The following is a 21586-nucleotide window of genomic DNA, read 5'->3' as shown; positions in this document are numbered from 1 at the left end:
CTTTTTAGAGCAACCCACTCTGATACCAATTGAAATTTCAGGTTTTTTCCTATATTTAAACCTAGAAGGGGGGGTGAATAGGTAAAATAAAAAATCTTTTTAATTCTCCTAGATTATCTAGGTAAGTCAATTGATGGGATCAAGAAATTAAAATAAATTCATTACTCAAAATTATGATAAAGTAAGTAAATACATAGAGATGCGCAATATCAACTTAAATCATTCATAGCAAAACATGCAACTGAAAAATGTGATGCAGACATTTTAACAAACATTTGATATGCAAGTCCTCCCATGCATGTCATTTATTGAAAATGGAGCATAGTAAAGGACACGTAAGGTTTATAGTAGTTTAACAACTTGCCTACATCCACTACTAAGTACCCTAATCTATGGTCTTGGGTTCTACTAACAAATGATGTTTATGGTGCACCTCAAAACCGTATAACTCAGATTATTCTTTAGGATAAATCTAGACTTATAGTTTGAGAAAAATGCTTCTTCCTCAAACTTGTGGATTTTGTCCCTAGGGAATCCACAACCTAATTCTTTTAAGTAGAGTCCTCAACTCTTCACAAGAATTTGATTTTGACTAGAAATCAAGAACCTTTAAGATCATCAAATAAAAATGAAAACAAACTTACAAGGACTTGACTCAACTTAATTGATCTTCTAATTTGTTGATTCAATTCTTCATATACTTGAGGATTTCTTCTTGATCACTTTGAACTCCTTACCTCAAGGGGGTCAAACAAGGTAAGGATAAAGCTTATGTTTGAGCTAACTAAGGAATGAACTCAAGAGCTGAGTTTTAAAGGTATTTGAGAAATAAAAAATACCCATCGGTAGCGTTGGGTTAATTCCTTGTGGCGCCAGGAGCTTCAATAGTCAATTTTTGAATTTTTGGACCATTGGAGTAACTCACCCTGTGGCCTTGGTGAAACATGGATCTTGCTGCCAGGGGCCCTAGTAGTTTTACCTGGCAGCATTGGGTAAATTACCAAAATGCCCTTTTAGGTCATTGTTAGCTATATCTTGTTCCTAGATGCTTCGTTAAACAAGCCATTCTGGGATTTTTTAGATATTACTAAATAAAAGGTCCCCAAACTTTCACCAAGGGGTGGGCCATGGTCTAAGTGGGTAAAATTATCAAAATACCATTTTAGACATTTCAGGCCAAATTGTCCTCTTGGGAAGTCTGGTGATTAAACATTTAGGGATTTAGTAGATGTTACTTATATAATATCCCCAAACACTGACCAAGGTGGGTGATGGTTTAGGGGTGGTTAAATTATCAAAATACCCTTTATGCCTATTTAGAGCTCCCAAAAGCTTGATGAATGAATAAGTCGAGATATTTACCAATATGGGTCGACTTAACAATCATCTGGGTATTAAGGAATGGTCTAGGTAGTCTCATTACCTTTTAAGTTTTATGCATACACATTTTATGCATTTTCTCGATGTGCTTGAGGTTGAGTGACTTTATCAGTGTCTTCACATGTCTTGAACTGTAAATCGGTCCGACACATTACTTAACTCTCAATATTGACAAAATGTGGAACTAACAACTCCATCCAACTCAATTAATTTCAACATGTCATGACGAGCGTAACTACACTCTATCTGATGGTACTAAACTCTCTCTCAATAGAGCGCCTTCTGCGATAGGACTTTCTAACTGTATCTTGCAGGTGACGACGACGTCGAGTTGGCGGCGGAGGAAGACTCGGCATTCAGGCGAGCCGCCCGGTGGTGTGGTACGTAGTGGTAATAGTACGCCCCGCCCGTCACACCCTTCAAGCTCCGAAACAAACAAAAAGGTGCGTGCCGCACTCACGAGGGACTGCCAGTGATATACTGGAGGAAGGTGGGGATGACGTCAAGTCCGCATGGCCCTTATGGGCTGGGCCACACACGTGCTACAATGGCAATTACAATGGGAAGCAAGGCTGTAAGGCGGAGCGAATCCGGAAAGATTGCCTCAGTTCGGATTGTTCTCTGCAACTCGGGAACATGAAGTTGGAATCGCTAGTAATCGCGGATCAGCATGCCGCGGTGAATATGTACCCGGGCCCTGTACACACCGCCCGTCACACCCTGGGAATTGGTTTCGCCCGAAGCATCGGACCAATGATCACCCATTCCTTGTGTGTACCACTAGTGCCACAAAGGCTTTTGGTGGTCTTATTGGCGCATACCACGGTGGGGTCTTCGACTGGGGTGAAGTCGTAACAAGGTAGCCGTAGGGGAACCTGTGGCTGGATTGAATCCTTAGATTCTGGGTAGCTTGCTTCCTGCGGGAGAAGAGGCCAGAAAGGGCTCGTTATGTATACTACACCCACCTTAGATTATGGGTAGCTTGCTTACTACGTATACTGCTCTCACAAGGAACTCGCTACATAAACTTCGTTCGTCATAAGGCCTCGCTACGTAAACTTCGCTCCTTTACTCCACGAGCTTTCTTATTAGTAGACTGAAAGGGGCGAGGGCTCACAGAGCGAGGCTGCAATCGCCTATTTATGAACTTTTGTATACTCTTACAGACTAACATTTTGATGATGAAACCTGACTCAAATTCCATTCTCTGCCTTTATAGTGTAGAAAACTTCACTCGTCCTAATGGCGAGTGTAGTTTACAGAACGAAATATAGGCGAGTGACGTTTTCTACACGAGTCCTAACGGCTTTAGCCTGAGAATTCAGTAGGTAGAAAGAACGAGCCCTAATAAAGAGAGTAGCCAACGAGTTCAGTCGTGTTGCTTTAGAGTCGTCGGGCGGAGTTTTTGCGAGTCAAAAAGTGTTGAGTCATTCCTTCTTGTTCATCAATCTCCAATCAAGACAAACCGGGCACTACGGTGAGACGTGAAAACACCCGATCCCATTCTGACCTCGATATGTGGAATCGTCTTGCGCCATATGTACTGAGATTGTTCGGGAGACATGGTCCAAGCCCGGTTCATAAAGAAGGAGACGGACATAACCAGCCTTTCTTTTGAACTCGAATGCTCTGTCTTTCTCGATTAGGTTAGTGTTCCGTTTATGGCAAAAGGCATTTCAAACCGAGCTTTCTATTCTTTCTTTTCCAGAAAAAGCCCATGAAAAATCATCATGTTAACACTGTTGTGCATTTCATAGAAAAAGTCGTTACACGAGTAGACGCCTTATGGAAAGACACCGGTTATGTTTACAAACTTGAGGAATCGAAGGTCGGTGATATGATATTAAGTAAGTTAAGAAAGCCTATCAGGGAATCATCATTTCCACCAACAGGATAGATCGTATATTCCAAAGCCAAGCAAACCCGGGAAGATGCGCCCAATCACACAACCACATAAGGATCGATGTAATTGATGTGATGGATGCCATTTCCCAGATATTTCATTCAGTATTTCATAGCTTTTTCTTAGAGTGCTCTCATGGGTTTAGGAAAGATATGGGAACTCAAACCTTCTTTGCACATGTTAAGAGCTGGGGAGAGGTTGAACAACTCATTCAAGCAGACATTGTGAGTTGCTTTGATAATCTCGATCACTTGGGCCTTCTTTCGGTCTTTCATCAATATATCGATGACCAGCCCTTTTGCAGTCTAGTTCATTCATTCCTAAAAACGCAAAGATAAACAAAAAAGGAAAAAGCTACTCAGCCATCGATAAAGGAATACCACAAGGCAGCTCGCTATCACCAGTCCTCATTCATATCTTTCTGCACCAGCTTGATTTTAAAATTCATCATCATTGACGTCACGTAAAATATGCCAGATATGCAGATGACTTACTATTAGCTATCACGCCTGGACACCCGGAAAAAGAGACAGTCACCTCCACTTTTCAAGAATGAACAAAGCAACTCAAGCTGCAGTCCACAATCAATGTCGTGAATCGAGGAGGACTCTCATTTGACTCTGGGTGTTCAGATTACTATTGATTCAAAGGGTGTCATACACTTGAATGCCCCTTTAAAACATATCAAGAGGAAGATACAGAGCATTTTGAAACCGAAACAATGAGAGTAAAAAAACCACTAGTGATCCTCATACAGATATATAACGCAAAAATTCAGACCTACCTTGCCACTTATAGATTCTGTGAAAATGCATTGCAAACTAAACGCTTCCGTTAAGCCGAAAACTCTTCGATATATGGCTGTGGAGTAGACCTCCTCTGAGAAGGTTCAAATTCAATGTCGACGGTGCTTCTAGAGGGAAGCTTGTCTTGGTGGTGGTGGAGGCCTTTTGAAGGTATGGTCTTTGCTTTTTGTCGTTACTATGGACATGTGACTAACACCATTGCAGAATTTATAGCCTGGTTTGAACTTTGCATATCTATTAATATCCTACTCTCTATTTCCATAGAAAGTGATTCAATGGTCCTAATTGATGTTCTCCATGGAAAGGTAAATCCTCCCGATCATTGGGGAATCTTCGAATTCAGGGACCAATTTCCTGACAAGGAGCTACGGAAGTTGAGCCACGGGCACTGCAGCAGCTCTCGTTGGCATTGAATTAATATACTAAAGCTTCGTTCATCCTGGTCCAACCACAACGTACTTGTCCGATATTACAGCTGGAGTGATTCATTCTCTGCTCCTTCGTTCCACTCTCCAACATTGACCTTCGGACTAATAAGGTCCTATTTAGCTCTATATTTATAGCATTAAGAAAGATCAACATATATGCTTCAATGAAAGCCTTCCTCTCGTGGATAAGCCCGAGCGAAACGGCTTAAGCGGAGTGAGCGAGTGGACTCTCGGTCCCGAGCTCACGTAGTGCTTATAATGTCCCTTAAGCTTTTCTCTTTCTGTTTGTGCTGCTTGGGAAAGTCTCTCACTAGTATGCCTTATACGTCCTACGGTTCATTAAGGTGAGTGTAGTGAAGGGACTCTCGGGGGAGAGGCCCGAACGTAACGGCATTAGTGTGGTTCTTTGTGTTAGCCTTCCCCCTCCGGGGCTTAGGGGGGCAGTTGACTATCTCCTTTGTTTTTGATAATCTCTTTCCCCCGCCTATTCGGAATAAAGACTTAAGGACCTGTTAATGTACGTATTGAGAACACCTCTCAAGCGGTTAGCTGTTTAAGAGTTCCTTGGTTTTAGTTCCCTGTTTGTAGTTCGTTCCCTCTTTAGAATGGAGCACTGGGGGACCTTTTGTAATCCCTTAGGTGTTTTAAGGTGAGTGTAGTGAGGGACTCCCTTTTATAGCCCCGAACGCAACGTCAATAGTGTGTCTCTTAGGCAGGCTCTTGGAATACTGGATTTAGGTATACCACTTGTAATAGGTAAAGGCAGCGGTAGCTCGGGAAGGCAGGGTGGTGATCTTAATAGAGATAAATAGGAGAGCGCCATGATTCTTATTAGTTGTGTAGCTGAGGTCAAGCCATAGGTCCGCTTCAGTGCAAGCTCCGTCTTCGCAAGCGGTGGCCGACAGGCCCTTTGAAATGAATATCCTTTTCGGTTTTACCAGAACTATATTATAAAGAAATAGGCTGAAAAGTCGTAGTGCACTAGTAGCAAACGAAGGCTAAAAAATTGTAATGTGCTAGTTAGCAAGCATAGCCCCCTCTGCACACAATACTCTCTTTCAACCTTTAGCGCTTCGGCCCAGCAGCCTCCTCTCCTTACGGCCTTTCCCAATCAGCTTCCCGTATTTCAGATCCTGAATCACACAACCTACAAATAAGACTGAACAATCATTATAAACCTATAACCAATAGACAGCAAATTCATAGAGAGTTTAGGTACAAACAAGATTTGGAAAGTGAACCACACGTTTGGTGAACGAACAGAAACAGATCCTATTTTGGACGCATATAAAGTGGATCCATTTGCAATGGTTATGGGAACAGTAGAATGAACAGGACTGGATGCATTCAAGCAAGACATATAACCTGTCATGTGGCTGGAAGCGCCTGAGTCCACTAACCGGAGAACTGGTTGACGACATTGCTAGGAGTTTTCGAATCACTTTTTGGATGGATGCTTGAACTCAATGGGCAATCACCTCAGAACTGTTCTGCGAAGCAGACAGAGAAGCATCTAGCCTAATTCTCTAGATTTGACCCAAAGCCAATGACCTAGGACCCTTTTACCCTTCTCAAAGAATTCTCTCGAAACTATGACCTTTAACAATCTTATCCTCTTTATCATCATGATTAGTGAGACTTATAGCTGAGTGAAAAACCATTAAGTCCAAGGAGAAGAGAGGTAATTTGGGTTTTCTCTAGAAATTTTATTAAAAATATTGGGAGTCTTATGATTTAGGACAAGTTTATCCCTAGGGGTCTCCCAAAATCATATAAATAGGACCCTTCCAAGGCAAAAGGGAAGTAGGAAAAAGCTCATTTGGTGATTTAAAATTCTTTTCAAACTCTCCCAAATATCTCTAAGCCTTTCTATTCTCTCAAAATCTTTCTAAAAATCCCTAGAAGAAGAAACCAAAAAGAAGACCAAGGTAGGGCTAAACCCTCATACTCCTTCATTTTACTTCCCTTGTTCTCTTTCTCTCCCCTCTTTTTTACTTTCAAGTACTTTTCTTATTTAGCTTACTTACTTGCTTCTTAGTGTAGTTCTTTAAATTTATAGTTTAAAGGCTTGGGGAGAGAGAGTAATCTCTTTCAGAGGTAATCTCCCCTAATAAATTCTCAATAAGCTCCTTGAGAGTATTAGATTAGGTTTTACTTCCTTTCTTTAATTCCATACAATTTAAATTCATAGTGTAGATTTTTTACTTTCTTTACTTTACTTACACTTTAAGTTTTCTAGAATAATAGCTTTCTTGTTCTACCTCTTTGATAGCAATAAAACTAGAGTAAATTATCTTTAGAGGTAATCTTGTCTTGATAAGTCTATCACATGTATGCACTTTGCACATATCCACTTTTAAAATGACCACAAGCAAGAGTTTAGGTCCTTATAGACCTATATTCAACCTTTATAGTCAACAAAAATAATACAAAAAAGGATAAAATCTTATGCATGTAAGCTTGATTCTCATATGGTGTGGTTCAAATCATGAATCTCATCAAAGGATCTAACCAATAAATAAAGTCTCCTTAAGGAGTGCATAAATTTTTTTTGAAGCTTTGGGACTCCAAATGATGAGATCCATATGGGTTTTAATCAAAGTCCCAAGCTCACTAAACATTTTAGTAAGTAACATTTTTGTTTTAGCTTATTCATTTATTAAATCTTTTATTTCATAAAACTAGACTATAGTTCTTTTGCCTTTTAATTTTTCTTTATAAGTTCATTTACTTTTAAAACTAAAAAAGAGTTTCCTAATTACACCAGTTGGTCATCTAATTGGTAACCATCTTAGGATGGGAGGGACAAGATACTTAACACCTTCCTTGTCCTCAATCGAATCTTCTTTGTTCATAGTATTTGGTTCATGGTTTCGGTTTTTTTTTTTCTTTCTTTTTTTCTTTTCTTTTTCAGTCTTGTTTTGTTTTTTTTCCACTTCGAACCCGGAGAGGAGATGATATTGTTGAGGGAATGTTTAAAGCAATTGTTGAAGGTGCAGAGGGTGTAAAATTAAGGGAGACTCAAGTGATGATGATGATTACTCAAGCATGAGCACAAAGTCCGTGTTTGTTATTTCACCAAATGGTAGAGAGAGCAATATATCCTTCCCCCATCCTTCGAGTTTCCCTCTTAGCCAAATTTAGAGACTCCAAAACAACTTACCACAAAGGAATCATTTTGTTTTTTAGCCTATTGTTTGGTTGTTCACTGTTTTAAAGCTTTTAACATTACGATATTCGATTGGGTTCAAAAAAAAAAAAAAAACTCAATTTTAGAGTGCTCTTTGATAAGAGTTTTAGAGAATTATTATTAACATACCATTGTTTACTTATAATGCACCAATCTAAATGTAAACAACTATTCACTTTTGAAGATGAGTGGTGTGTTGTCAGTAAACAATGGGTTTGCCAATAATATCTCTCAATTTTATCCCAATTTTTGTAAAAGACTAGTGACAGTCTCTTCTTTAGCCAAGTGATTTTTTTTGGCACACCACTCTCCCTTAATGACACCTCAATTGTGTGCAATTAACTTGGTGATTTACATAAAAATTGGGGTGGCATTAGGAAAAAGTGGAATGCCATTATTAACTCACTTGATTGGTTGCACATTTTTTAGGACTTTGTTTTGATCTTTTTAGTATATTCTTTGAATTTTTTTTTCTTTTCTTTGAAAAATCAATTTGTTTTTTTTAAAAAAAAAAAAAAAAAAAAAAAAGGGATTTATGCCTTTTCATCCAACAACAATCATTCTATCTTTAATTTAACATCCTTTGAAATCTTAATTTGTTTTAGGATAGTCTAGATTAACCCTTGATTGGATCATATGAATAAATATTTTTGGATTGTATGCTGAGTTCAACGATCAAATCTTATTATTGATCTTTACGTTGATTACTTATCTAACATTGCCATAATCTTGATTAAGATATGTGATGTGCCGGTGTTGATTACGATGTAATACGTTGTGAATATCTTGATTAATTTTCATGTGTAGTATCAATGTATGATGATATGATCAAGACCATGGGCCCATTTGCTTGAAAAAGGCCCTGGGCACACCCCGCCCTTTGTTGTACACACCACTAGCACGTTTGTTTTATTGCATTGCACGTTGCATGTCCCTTATAGCCAACGTGGCACTAGTGCGTGGCCCGATTTCCTTGGAGATGCGACGTCATTTATGAAAACCACAACTCTAGTCAAGTACCTTAGGGTATATCAAACTGGGGCATCAGTACCGTTTGATCAGGTGACTCTGAAAGGTATATCGATGCACCTAGGCAGGAGTGACCAGACCCTTTGACCTATTGTATTCCGCACAGTCACATGTCCCATTTGCCAACGTAGTACTAGTACGTGGCCAGTCCCCTCGTGTGATGCCAAAACCATTTATAAAAGCTACAACTCTTGACTCGTACCCGTAGGTATATCAAAGATATTCCAAGTATATCAATTGTACTTCTTAGTCAAAACCAGTGCCTAAGCGAGATCCTGCCTCGTTGTACCCTACTGTACAAGGGGGATAGACTACGTCTATTCTAGACGAGAGGTATTTAAGTAGGCCCTTGCTCAGCATCGTGCACCACCTCTCAACTGGGGATCAAACTGACTGTTATTGGCTTAAGAGAAGTGAGTTGAAGTTTTAGATTATCACCTATACGGTATATCAAACCAAGTCACCACGTACCGTCTGATTGAGTACGCTCGAGAGGTATATAGGTGTACTTGGGCATGAGTGGCAAGCTAAAAATGTATTGCACGTAGTAAGCTTAAAGTTAGAAACCTCCCCTATAGGTCACGAGTTGAACTTATCATGGGTGTTCCCGGGTTATTATTTGAATGAGACTTTGTGATTCATTAATGTATGTGAACGATGTATGAGATCAGAATGTATGATTTTCCTAAAGAATAAAAAAAATTTCTTTTGGAAATTAAAATGGGTGCACCGACCCAATAACGAATCCATTTCTTGCAATAATTCATAATGACCCAGTTCATCTCGATCCAACAATCATAATGGGTTGGGCCATTTAGATCAAAATGGAAATCAAATTATTTTCTAAATTCGGATTCTGACCCATTTTAAAAGAAGAAAAATGTTTTCCAGAAGAAAAGTGTTTTCTAGAAAAAATATTTTCCAAAAGAAAAGAGAAGAAAGGAAAATGATTTACAAAAGATACATTTTTACATGAACTTTGGAAATTTTCTTTTTTGCATGGACTTTGAAAAATTACTAAAAAGTATTTTTCTAAAAAGAAAATGACTTGTAAAAAATAATCAGATTTGTGAAAGTTTTATTCAATGAAAACATTATTTGTCAATAATTTTCAAGAGTGCAATAGAATTATTTTCCTTCTGAATAATCATTGCATGAATTTTCAAGGTTCATTTAAAATGTTATCAAGGGGGTAATACTGGAATTGATTAAATTCACTTTCAATGAGGTTTAAGGGTTATCATTGTACCTAAGGTCAATCGTCCATCGTCTAGCTAGGGTTATAAGTCCGGTCAGTTAGAACAAACGTCAATATCAAGTCAACAGTCAGAAATGACCTCATAATTTTTCAACATCGCCCAGTTGTTCCCTAAAGATCATAGTGCTTCAATTCTACCGATTGTAAGCAATATCTCAATCCTCAATCCTAATTAAACTCATGTGGGTACTTGTATTGAGTTTTCATGAGTCATTTGGGTTAGCTCGAGTCCCTTTTTTTCAGTAAGGTCATGTATTCTTTAGATTGAGTCTACTCTATTCCTGTTGAGTCGAGTTAGCTTATTGAGTTTACAGAGGTGTCTGTCACCCCATCTGAAATTGATCTGATAAAGGAAATTTTTGAATACCTCGAGCACATTAACGAATTAACTAATAATGTGATAGATTTCTTTCCTGAACAAGAAGATAAGAGTCGGGCTCAACCTTTAATCGAGAAAGTAAAGGTCTTTTATCTCGAAACAGAAAATAATTCCTAAAGAGATTCAAATAGAAATCATCTTATCTCTAGAGGAACACGAGGGGATAATGAATTTACTCAAAAATTTTAAAAGACTGGTTTGCGTGGTCCTATGAAGATATGTTAGGACGTAGCTTGGGTGAATACGTATTCGCTCGATAGAATGGAAATACCAATGAGATCAAAGAAGATATTATAAAACGTATTGATGTTGTCCTCACTGCATCTCAAGTTGCGAAGTTCATCAAAGCAAATGTCATAAGTCAATTCAAAATACTTTTGGAATTAGTATCTGATAGTGGGTCATACTTCAAAGTCGAGATCATCACCCTATGTTCAAAGTTTAAGATCCAACCTCACAAATCATTCTCTTACCTTCCTCAGACTATGAAGCGGTTGAAGTGGAATTGATTTATGATAATGGATCGCACTTCAAAGTTTAAGACATTACTCTATGTTCAAAGTTTAAAATCTCGCACCATAAATCATCATCTTATTGTCCTCAGACGAATGGAGCAGTTCAAGCGGCCAATAAGAATCTTTAGACTATCAGTAGGAAAATGTGTCAATCACATCAAGATTGGTCAGAAAAACTACCATTTGTTCTATGGGCATATCGAACTTCAATTCGATCCTCTACTGGAGCTACTCCCTATTCCTTAGTGTATGGCATGGAAGCAGTCTTGATAGTTAAAATGGAAATCCCATCTCTTAGGATTTTATTGGAAAGTCAGTTGTCAGAAGCAGATTGGGTTCGTCAACGGTATGAAGAATTAAATTTGATCGAAGAAAAACGACTAAGAGCTTTACATCACGTGCAAGCTTATCAAAGAAGATTTGCTTGTGCATTTGACAAAAAGATTAAGGCCCATCACTTACAAGTCGGGGATTTAGTACTCAAAGAGAATCGAGCTCCTATTTTTGACCCTAGAGGGAAGTTCAAACCAAATTGGGGAGGTCCATTCATCATTAAGGAAATATTACCGGGAAAGCCTGTCAGGCTTCAAGATCATGATAGAATCGAATTACCAAAACTAACCAACCTTTACCAAATCAAACGGTACTACATTTAAGGAGGTCATCTTTGGCCGAATCAATTTTCCTATTATCCAGTTCAATATATCCTTTCTCAACCCCTTTGCAGCCTTTTCAAACAGAAAAGTTATGCCTTTTTCAAAAGAAAAATTATGCATTTTTCTTTCTCAGCCAGATCACCTAACCTAGGGGAGGGAAGATTCGAACTACGTTTTGGTCTGATCCCAAAATTCTGAGGTACGTAGGTAACCTGAGAAGTTACTTTAGGCCGGACTACATCAAAATAAAAAAAATAGATTTCCCGACAAAGAAAAAATCTGAAAAGAAAAATAAATACCATCCAAAATGGGGAAGAAAATTCAAGAAAAAAGAAAACAATTTAAATGGAAATGCCATACAACGGGCATTTGGTTTTTGAGCCTTAAAATTCCTTTCTTTTTATGCCTAGTCCTAAGCCTACCCATAAAAGTCCTTTTAAGTACTGTGCGAAAAAGTTAAGGAAGGTAGTAAAGCATGATTAGACAGAAACTCCAAAAGTTCAGAATGGAAGAAAAAGAAAAAAATAAGATAAAAAACCTGCTAAGTTGACCCAAAAGGACAACTTAGGCAAAAATTAGGCAAGCTCGCAAGGTTGAAAAACTGAAAGGACGACCTTGGCAACAATCAGAGCAAAGAAAAGATACAAAATTGTAAGCTCCCTAGATCAAAAACCTGAAAAGGTGATCTAGGCAAAAGCTAGAGCATGCTCACTAGATCGAAAACCTGAAAAGGCAATCTAGGGAAAAGTTAGAGCAACAAAGAAAAATAAAAGAAAATCTGAGGAAGTTCAAGCTGAGACATTTGAAGTCAGAATAATCAAGTTTAACACTTAGCTTAAACTAGGCAGAGACTCAAAAGCTACAAGTATCTTGTCTATGATGGATCTGAAAATTTTCTACTTCTCCAAGTGAACTAAAGGGGAGAAGGGTGAATTTTGTGATGAGTCTCAAAAGGAAATATTTTGTTTTCTTGAGCTTTACTCAAAATCTTCTATAAAATTAATCAAAATTAAAAGTTGGATCTTTATTCCGGTTGTGATAATCAAATATTTCAAACCTTCATACAATGGACATTTTTTTTCCTCTAAATATGTAGTTTCCCTTATACTAGGGGCAATTTTTTTATGATGTATTCAATTATCTCCAATGCCATATTTGTTATCAAACCAGGGACATTTTGTTTTTGAGCAATGTTAATCCTAAAAGACAATGGGAACCCCAAACGTAAGGTTACCCTTTTGATAACAATTTTTTGAAAACCCTTGTGGTTCAAAAGAAATAAAAACTCAGGTTTTAAATTCATAAAACTTTTGGATAAAATCTTGAGGTTCAAACAAAAGCACTTCGAATCTCACATTTGACTGTGCCCAGAGATTAACTAATAATTCATTTACCTAGAGTAGGAGATATGGCATTCTTTCGTTCCCAGATTTTTTTTCATATCCATTCATTCTTGGATTCGATCATTCTTTTCTAGATTCATTATCTTCTAGATTTATTCGTTCTCCGATTCATTTTAATCAGTCTTCTCCAAATTCATTCATTCTTTTCCAAAATTCATTCCTCTGCCAGTTTTGCTCCGTTGTCGCCAATGGTTATCTTGGATTTTGCTTAGATGTCGCCAAGGGTTATCTTAGATTTTGCTCAGTTGCAGCCAAGGGTTATCTTGGATTTTGCTCAGATCCCGCCAAGGGTTATCTTGGATTTTGCTCAGATGCCACCAAAGGTTAACTTGGATTTTGCTCAGGTGCCGCCAAGGGTTATCTGTGATTTTGCTCAGTTACCGTCAAGGGTTATCTTGGATTTTACTCAGTTACCGTCGAGGGTTTTCTCAGAATTATGTTCAGTTTATGCTCAAATTATACTCAGATTATGTTCAGTTATGCTTAATTTATGCTCGGTCCATGCTCAATTATGCTCAGATTATGCTCAGTTATGCTCAGTTTATGCTCAGTCTATGCTCAATTTATACTAAGATTATGGTCAAATTATGCTCAATTTATATTCATTTTATGCTCAGATTTTACTCAAACTCTTTGAAATTTATCTCAGATTTTAAGTACACACACTTGCACAAATGTTACATCAGTCAAGGAGATTTTTCTAAAATTCAAGGATCTGACAATGCCAGTGAGAGCTCACGCTCAAGGACTGGACAATTTTTTAGTTTGGGGAGAGTTTTACCCTCAAGGATCCGAAAGCCCCAACGAATTGCTAAATCAGGCTGTAAAATGAACTGTCACTAGCTTTGGCATTCAGATATCGCACTATCTACCAAAATAGATTTGCTATCTAGTTTGCTTCAACCCTCTGCCAAAGAGGGGCATTTGTAGACACCCCATTTTTACACTCGCCTGATTAATTAACTCGTCAACTCGATCGCAACGGTGTCCAATGATGGATGTTTATTCCGATGCTTGATTTTATTATCAGATATGTTTCAGAAATCCGGATGAGGTATCTCGAATTGACAAGACCTTAGAAACCACGCTACGCTAGGAAAATATGACCCCAGAAACATAGAAATCATCATCTTGCAGGCCAAAAAGAAGCTTTACGATAAAAATCACTAAAAAATGACCAAATTATCAAAATACCCCTAACATCAAGACAAGCTTAGAGCCTACGTTACGCTTAGGAAAACTCATTCAAACACATAAAATAACAAATCGAAATCAAATAAATTATTTCGCCAATTTTCACAAAATTTGACAAAATTATGAAAATGCCCCTCACAAAGTTCACGACCATTCTACACAAAAAATTTTACAAATGACAAAACCAATATTCTCATTGAATTCTTTACGAAAATCGATTCTAAAACATCCTAGAACATCAAAAACCGACTTGAAACATAAAAAGTCCTCTCCAAGGGCAAAATGGTAATTTTATGACCTTGAGGGCCCATTCTGGCTTCAATCTTCTTAGTTATTGTTTGATCGACTTGCTTCCGGTAGCAATTGGCAGTTTGTGGACGACCAGATCCGTGTCTAACCCAGGCATATCCCTGTACGACCATGCGAAAATGTCCTGATACTTCCATAGGAATTCAACAATTTCTTTTTTCTGTTGTGACGTCAATAAGGCTCCGATCTTGACAACTCGTGGGTCATCTTTGGTACCAAGATTAATTGAATCTGTATCCTCAATGTTTAGCTGAACACCCTTCTCGTGACGTTCTACCAAATCTTTGAATTCTTTGGGTGGGTATTCCATTTCATCCTCAGACTCTTCTTCTATCCCTATCGAAATTATAATCGTCCCTTCCAAATTCTATTTTATCTGGGTACTCATTTGATGGAGACAGATCCCTTGAAAACCCTTTTTTTATTTTTGAAAAATATCTATTTTTTTACGATTTTGAAAGCTTTTTGCTTTTTTTAGTTTTTGAGAAATATTTGTTTTTTTGTGATTTTCTAGATACTTGAAATAAGAAGAACAATCATGCAAATTTATTAATAACGATAGGGAGCCTCCAAAACAGTCTTTACCCGAGAACGAGGGCTCGTTATGATTCTCAGGCAAATTGATGTCGCCTAACAGCATTTTTTTATAGGCCTCGACAGCCTCAAGCGTCAATGGGATTTCCTCCCAGTTGTGCAATGTCTCCCCTTCTTTAAGGGGGTGGATGAGATGAGCGAGTGATTTGTTAGATGATTTGGTTGGTGGTTCGGAGATGACCATGATCTCCGATTGGTTGTTGTCAGATTGGGGCATAGTTCCTCCTAAGCTCGGTGGGATGACGATTGATGCCCAGTCAATGCCCGTAGGAAATGGTGAATTCTCTTGGTTGGTAGTGATCTCCACTTTGGTGGATTTTGGAGCGGTCTCTGATGGACTTTCATTGGAATCCCCATTGAATAGAACATCAATGCCTTCTACGAAGGATGATTGGGACTCAACGACTGGTCTTCTTGAATGTGCACCGGTGCGAAATTTAACCTTTTTTGGTTTTTTTGCTGGTTGTGGTTCTAATAAACTGTCGGGTCTGATACGTGATTTTGGGAAGCTAACATTGATATGTGGAACCCTGCCTAGATTTCAGACATTCGGTTCGCGGTTTTGCCTTCTCGTTAGTTGGAGCTCTTTTTTCTTGTCATTTATTTCTGTAATATCCCTTTTTGTGGGCCTGAACCCGAGACCAAAATAAGGAGTATGCTTTTTGGCTTCGACCGGTGTAGCTCTCCCTCTTCCTCCCGGTCCCAACCATTGCTTGGGTTGATAACCTGCCATTTTCATAACTCGACCAATCATCAGATTTGTTCTTGATAGCTTTGCCCTTATCTTCTCATTTCCTTTCTCGATGTGATTGATAGCAGCGAATTGGTATGAATGGTAGAGTGCCTTGTCCTTTGTCATTTCGATATCGATGAATGGCACATCTGGAGCTCTCCCAGCTGGGATAAGATTTTCTGCCAGTACCGATATCATTCTCTGCCCCATAATGAATTTGACTCTTTGGTGCAATGAAACGATACAATCCCTGCTATATGGATCCATGGCCTGTCCAGTAATAAATTGAAGGTTGTCGGTATCTCCATGACTTAAAATGTCACTTCAAAGGTGTGAGGACCTATTGTGATCGATAAATCCACCTCTCCCATGGAATTTCTTCTTGAGCTGTCGAAGCCTCGGACAACCTTGTTGTTTGGCTTGACGTGTGACCAATCAACGTTGAGTTTTCGAAAGGTCTCAAGCGGACAGACATTAAGCGCTGAGCCATTATCAATCAGTACTCTGGTGACCATCATGCCCTTGCATATGACCATAATGTTTAGTGGCTCGACATGCCTCGTTCCTTCAGGCATAAATTCATTCTCTGTGAAAATAATAGGATTAGGGGCCATGATAAGGCTGACCGTTTGCTCCAACTGTGCCGGTAAGGTGGTTGCAGGTATATGTGATTTCCCCAGAACTCTCAATAATGCCTCTTGGTGTTCTTCTGATTTCTGCATTAGGCCCAAAACACTGATTTGAGCTGGCTATTTGTTTAGTTGGTCTACCATATTATGCTCGCTCTTTCGAACAAGCTTAATGAAGTCTGCAGCTTCTTTGTCTGTTATTTTTGCCTTCTCTTCCGTCCTGTCATCCTTATATAGTTTACCCTTTCCCTTTACTTACCTTTTTTCTTCGTCGGTTACCTCTTTTGCAGTCTCTTTTATTTCTTTCTTGATGTTCATCCCATTTTCTAACAATTTCTAGCACTTCTCTGCCCTTGTTATACGGTCGATATCAGCCACCATTACTTTCTTCATTGTTTCGACCCCAGTGGTTGTGGTGATAGTGATCTCATAGCTCCAAGGAACTGCCTGGTCGGAGCTATAGGGGAATAGTTTAGGTGAATGTATGGTTATGGGGGGTGGATCGGGTTTCATATTAAGAATGAGGGGTGGTGGTCATGATTTAGAGGTAGTGGTAGTAGGAGGAGTTGTGTGGTAAGCTGATGGGGTATATGGAATGACGAGCGGTGGACGTGGAGATGAAGTGTGTGGTATGAAAAGGGGTGGTTGAGTTGATCCTTGAGGAGTTGGCAGTGTGTATGGTATAATAAGCGGAGGTCAGGTAGAATTTTGATGGTTCGATGATCCATAAGGTATAACTAGAGGTGATCGGGTAGTAGTATTTTGATGAGTGGGATGGATGGTAAGGTCGGCCAATCTGAGTGGTGGAAGTGAACTTTTGGATGCGTTTGTTGTGTAGCGGTTGATTGTGTTAACCGTTGACGCTTTGGATTCCTAGGTTAGGTGGACCCTAATTTTTGTCCCAATAGGTGCTATCAAATCTGAATGATTGAAGTCGAGTCCTCCGCAGATGACATTTACCCTGTGCCCACTCCCCTCTTCATTGTGAGTAGGTAGGGGATTTTGATTGATATTCTGTTGTTGAGGTCGGTTGGCAAGCCCGTCTAGGATGAGAGCCTTTTTATCGATCAAGTTTTGTACTTGATGTTTGAGCTGCCAGCATTGGTCTATAGAGTGCCCTGCTGCACCCATGTGGAATTCACAGAACAAATTGGGGTTGTATCCTGGCCCTTTGGTAGCCTCAGGATTTGGCGGACGTTTTGCAAGATACTCACCCCTAAGTAAGATTGGCAGTAATTCCGATAGTGTCATGGGTAACCTAGTAAACCCTCTGTTTACTTTGTTGGGTCGTGCCTGCTGGTTCTGCCCGTATAGTGGTGCCTGCTCTGCAACTGGTGGAGGATTTGCCCTGTATTGATTTTAAGGTGGAGGGTTCCATGTTGGCGATGCTGGTGTCCATAAAGTTGTCGGTGCTTGTGATCTCGGTACTGGTGAAGGGATGAAAAGGGGTCGATTCGACAGTACGTTATTGACCTGTGTTTCTTCCCTTTTCTTTCTTGGAGGCACTGGCTTTCTCTGAGAAGGGATTCCTGTTGTTGCCCCTAGGCTCGTGAAATCAAAGATCAGACCGGTTCGGATCCCGTCCTGGACCCGATCCGCCACTTGTACCAGGTTCGAGAATGTGCCTGTGGTGTGCCCCACCAGATGAGTATAGAAGGCGTGTCCTAGTGTCAAGAGAAACGTGGTGTTCATCTCTTGCTCTGTCATTGTGGGCCTTACTTGTGAGGCGGACTCTTGCCATCTCTGTGCATACTCTTTTACCGTTTTCCTCTGCTTTCTTGTCATTTTGGCCATGTTATTTCGATCTAGCCCCACATCAGTATTGAACCGGTGATTTTGCCAGAACATCTCGGCCAGGTCTTGCCAGTTCTTAATGAGTGAGTGATCCAATCCAGAAAACCATTTGAGTGCCAGCCCCGTTAAGCTCCTCTGAAACAACTGTACCAACAACCTATCATCCTCGCCATACTGGCACATGGATCCACAATACAACTTCAGATGCGACAGCGGACACCCTACTCTGTTATATTTTTCAAACTCTGGACACTTGAACTTGGCTGGTAATTGAGCATTAGGGTAGAAGCACAGATCCTTGAATCGGGTTCCACTCATAGTATTGAGGCCCTTCATCTTCCTCATCTCTTCCTGTAGATATTCAATCTGCTGAGCCAAATTTTCATCTATTGCACTTTTAGCTTCCGTAACCCTGTACTCTCATTCATCGTTGGGAATGACCACAGGGGGTGGTCAGTTCTGTGGAATATAGAGCGGAGGCCCCTGGTACTCAGGCACTACAGGTGGCATTGTGGTATGTGGCCCCTGTAGAGGTTGCTCGGGTAACTTTTGATTCGACTCGGATGCGTGTTGCTGTATCGTTTGAGTTTGTAAGATGCTGGCATTGGCTAACACAGTACTTACTATCTTTTCTTGTCTCTCAATTATCTTTAATAGTGCTGTTATTTGCGGGTTGATACTTGACGCTTCAGTCACTGGAGGTTGTGCTAGTTCAGAAGAACTCATGGTGACGGTTGACGATCTGAGAAAATAGGGAGGCACTTCTAGCTGCTTGTATTTCTTTCGCTTGGCCACCTGTGGGTATAGACGATCGAGTGTTACTATCTTATTTACAAGAATAAAGATGCATTATGTTTTATTAAGTCGGGTAAAGTTGTTTATTATGAGTTTTAGCGAAAAAGTAATTTCTCGGTGCGGAGCTGGCATCAACACGGAGTTGATAAAATTTTTTACAAAAGAATTACATCAGCACAGACCTGGCATCGACACGGAGTCGACATCAACACGGAGTTGGCATCAGCACGGAGTTGGCATTGACACGGAGTCGGTAAGATATTTTAGGAAAGGTAATGTCGTCAGCACAAAGCTGGCATCGACACGGAGTCTGCAAATTATTTTAAGAAAGGTAATTTCATCAGCTCGGAGCTGGCATCGACACGGAGTCGGAAAAAATATTTTGAAAGCGGAATTATCTCAGCACGGAGTTGGCATCGACACGGAGTCGGCATCAACACGGAGTTGGCATCATCACGGAGCTGGCATTGACATGGGGTCGGGAAAGCATTTTGAAAAAGTAATTTCATCAACACGGAGCTGGCATCGACATGGAGTCGAAAAAATATTTTGAAAAAGGAATTTCATCAGCACGGAGCTGGCATCGACACGGAGTCGGAAAAATATTTTGATAAATGAAATTATCTCAGCATGGAGCTGGCATCGATCCGGAGTCAGCGTCAACACGGAGTTGGCATCAGCACGGAGCTGGAAAAATATTTCGCAAAGATAATTTTTGAGATAATCAAGTTGGAATAACCATGTTCTTGGTAGCCTCTAAGTCAGTTCTCCGAAATCATCGCCGGCTAGGCAGATCTCCAAGAAAGAGGCAGCGCACAATGGCACTCTTAAATCACCTTGTTCCCTGAATAGACGTAGTCTATCCCCCTCGTATCAATAGGGTAAGATCTTTCTAGGCACCGACTTTGATCAAGGCCTGCAATTGGTATTTTTTGAAATTTTATTTATTTATTTATTTATTTTTTGAAAAAGATTGAATTCATTTGAGTTGATTGATTGGTTGTTATCTTTATTGGATCATGGACTTGGTTCGAAATTGGATATGGATCCAGTTTGTGGTGGATCTGGGTCGAGGACCCAGTTGAAGTGGATCTAGGTCGAGGACTCAGTTAAAATAGATCTGGATCATGGACCCATTTGGAAGTGGACCCAGTTGAAACGGATCTAGGTCTGTGACCCAGTTGTAGTGGTCTGGGTCATGAACCCAGTTGAAATGGGTATGGGTCATGAACCCAGTTGTAGTAGATCTAGGCTGTGGACCCATTTGGATGGATCTGGGTCGTGGACCCAGTTGAAATGGATCTGGGTCTGGGTCGTGAACCCAGTTGAAAATGTATTTGGGTCATAACCCAATTGGGAATGGATCTGGGTCGTAACCCAATTGGAAATGGATTTGGGTCGTAACCCAGTTGGAAATGGATCTGAGTCGTAACCCAATTGGAAATGGATCTGGGTCGTAACCCAATTGGAAATGGATCTGGGTCGTAACCCAATTGGAAATGGATCTGGGTCGTGGACCCAGTTGGAAATGGATTTGGGTCGTAACCCAATTGGAAATGGTTTGGATCGTGGGCCCGGTTCACAAAATTGTTTTGAGTTGGAAAATCCGCAAATCCTTCCCCTTTTTATTTTTATTTTTATTTTTATTTTTATTTATTATTATTACTATTATTTTTTGTTTTATTTTTGAAAACATTGACTAACAAAGATCCATTTTGCTTAAATTGTCCAAAACTTGGGATTTTTTTTTTTAAGGGTCATTAATGTTTGATCAATAGTAAGTGAGCCCCTTCAAAAATGGACTGTCGAGTTCATTTTGGAGGATCAAGTTCACTTTAGTTCATGTTAATGGCACAGATGTAATTTTCATTCTGTCATCCGTGTTTTGGGCACGGATAAGGCATTTACTGTTTTCAACCGTGCTCAAAACACGGGTAAGGTTGTCATTGTTTTAACCGTGTTCACAACACGGATGAGGCACGCTTTGACTCAACCGTATTCCGAACACGGATGAGGTACATCCACATCCATCCGTGTCATGGACACGGACCAGAAAGAAATCCAATTCCTGTATTTCATAGAAACTGGTTTCTTATTTCCTATTTTTGTTGTGCCTCTTCTTGTTACTGTTTTGGTTCCTTACTCACTATTTTTTTTTTAACATGATGCAACAAGCATTCCCTCCCCTTTACCTAAGGGATATAAAAGGAGAGTAAAGCAAACCTATGATCTAATTGCCACTTTTGGGCTTACAACTTGGGCTTCAAGGCCCGACCACAATAATTGCATACAATATTGCTTTGGGGGTCAATGTAACATTAAAAACTTGTGTCATAACTCATCTAGCCGGGCACATGCATGAGTTTAATAGGTGGCTTCATGGCTACCCGATCTTCAAACCTCGATGCATACCGAAGTATACACATCGTTGGTTGGTGATCGGGTTTGATGTGTTCATTCCCGACACTTGAAATAACGATCTTAAGCCGTGGAACTACTAAGCATCGGGGCTAAGTATATTAAGGGTGGGATGGCTAGGAAGTGAGGCTATGCTCGCGAGTGCACACGTGCATTTTCATTCATTATTCTTC

At 39.7% G+C, this 21586-nt stretch overlaps 1 protein-coding gene across 1 annotated transcript in view; it reads right to left on the bottom strand.

The window, feature by feature from the left end:
• Positions 1–5575: 5575 nt before the first annotated feature.
• The window catches only part of LOC147391118 (uncharacterized), a 34268-nt gene continuing 18257 nt past the window's right edge, over positions 5576–21586 (bottom strand). The window contains exon 5 of the mRNA XM_086459006.1: positions 5576–5650. Coding sequence (XP_086315132.1) covers positions 5576–5650 — 75 coding nt within the window. The remainder of the gene's footprint in view (positions 5651–21586) is intronic.

Source organism: Akebia trifoliata, chromosome 11 (genome assembly GCF_017979445.1).
Source record: "Akebia trifoliata isolate Shusen 1 chromosome 11, ASM1797944v1, whole genome shotgun sequence".
NCBI lineage: Eukaryota > Viridiplantae > Streptophyta > Magnoliopsida > Ranunculales > Lardizabalaceae > Akebia > Akebia trifoliata.
Note: the sequence above shows the minus strand (reverse complement) of the source record. Positions and strands in the feature narration are given on the sequence as shown.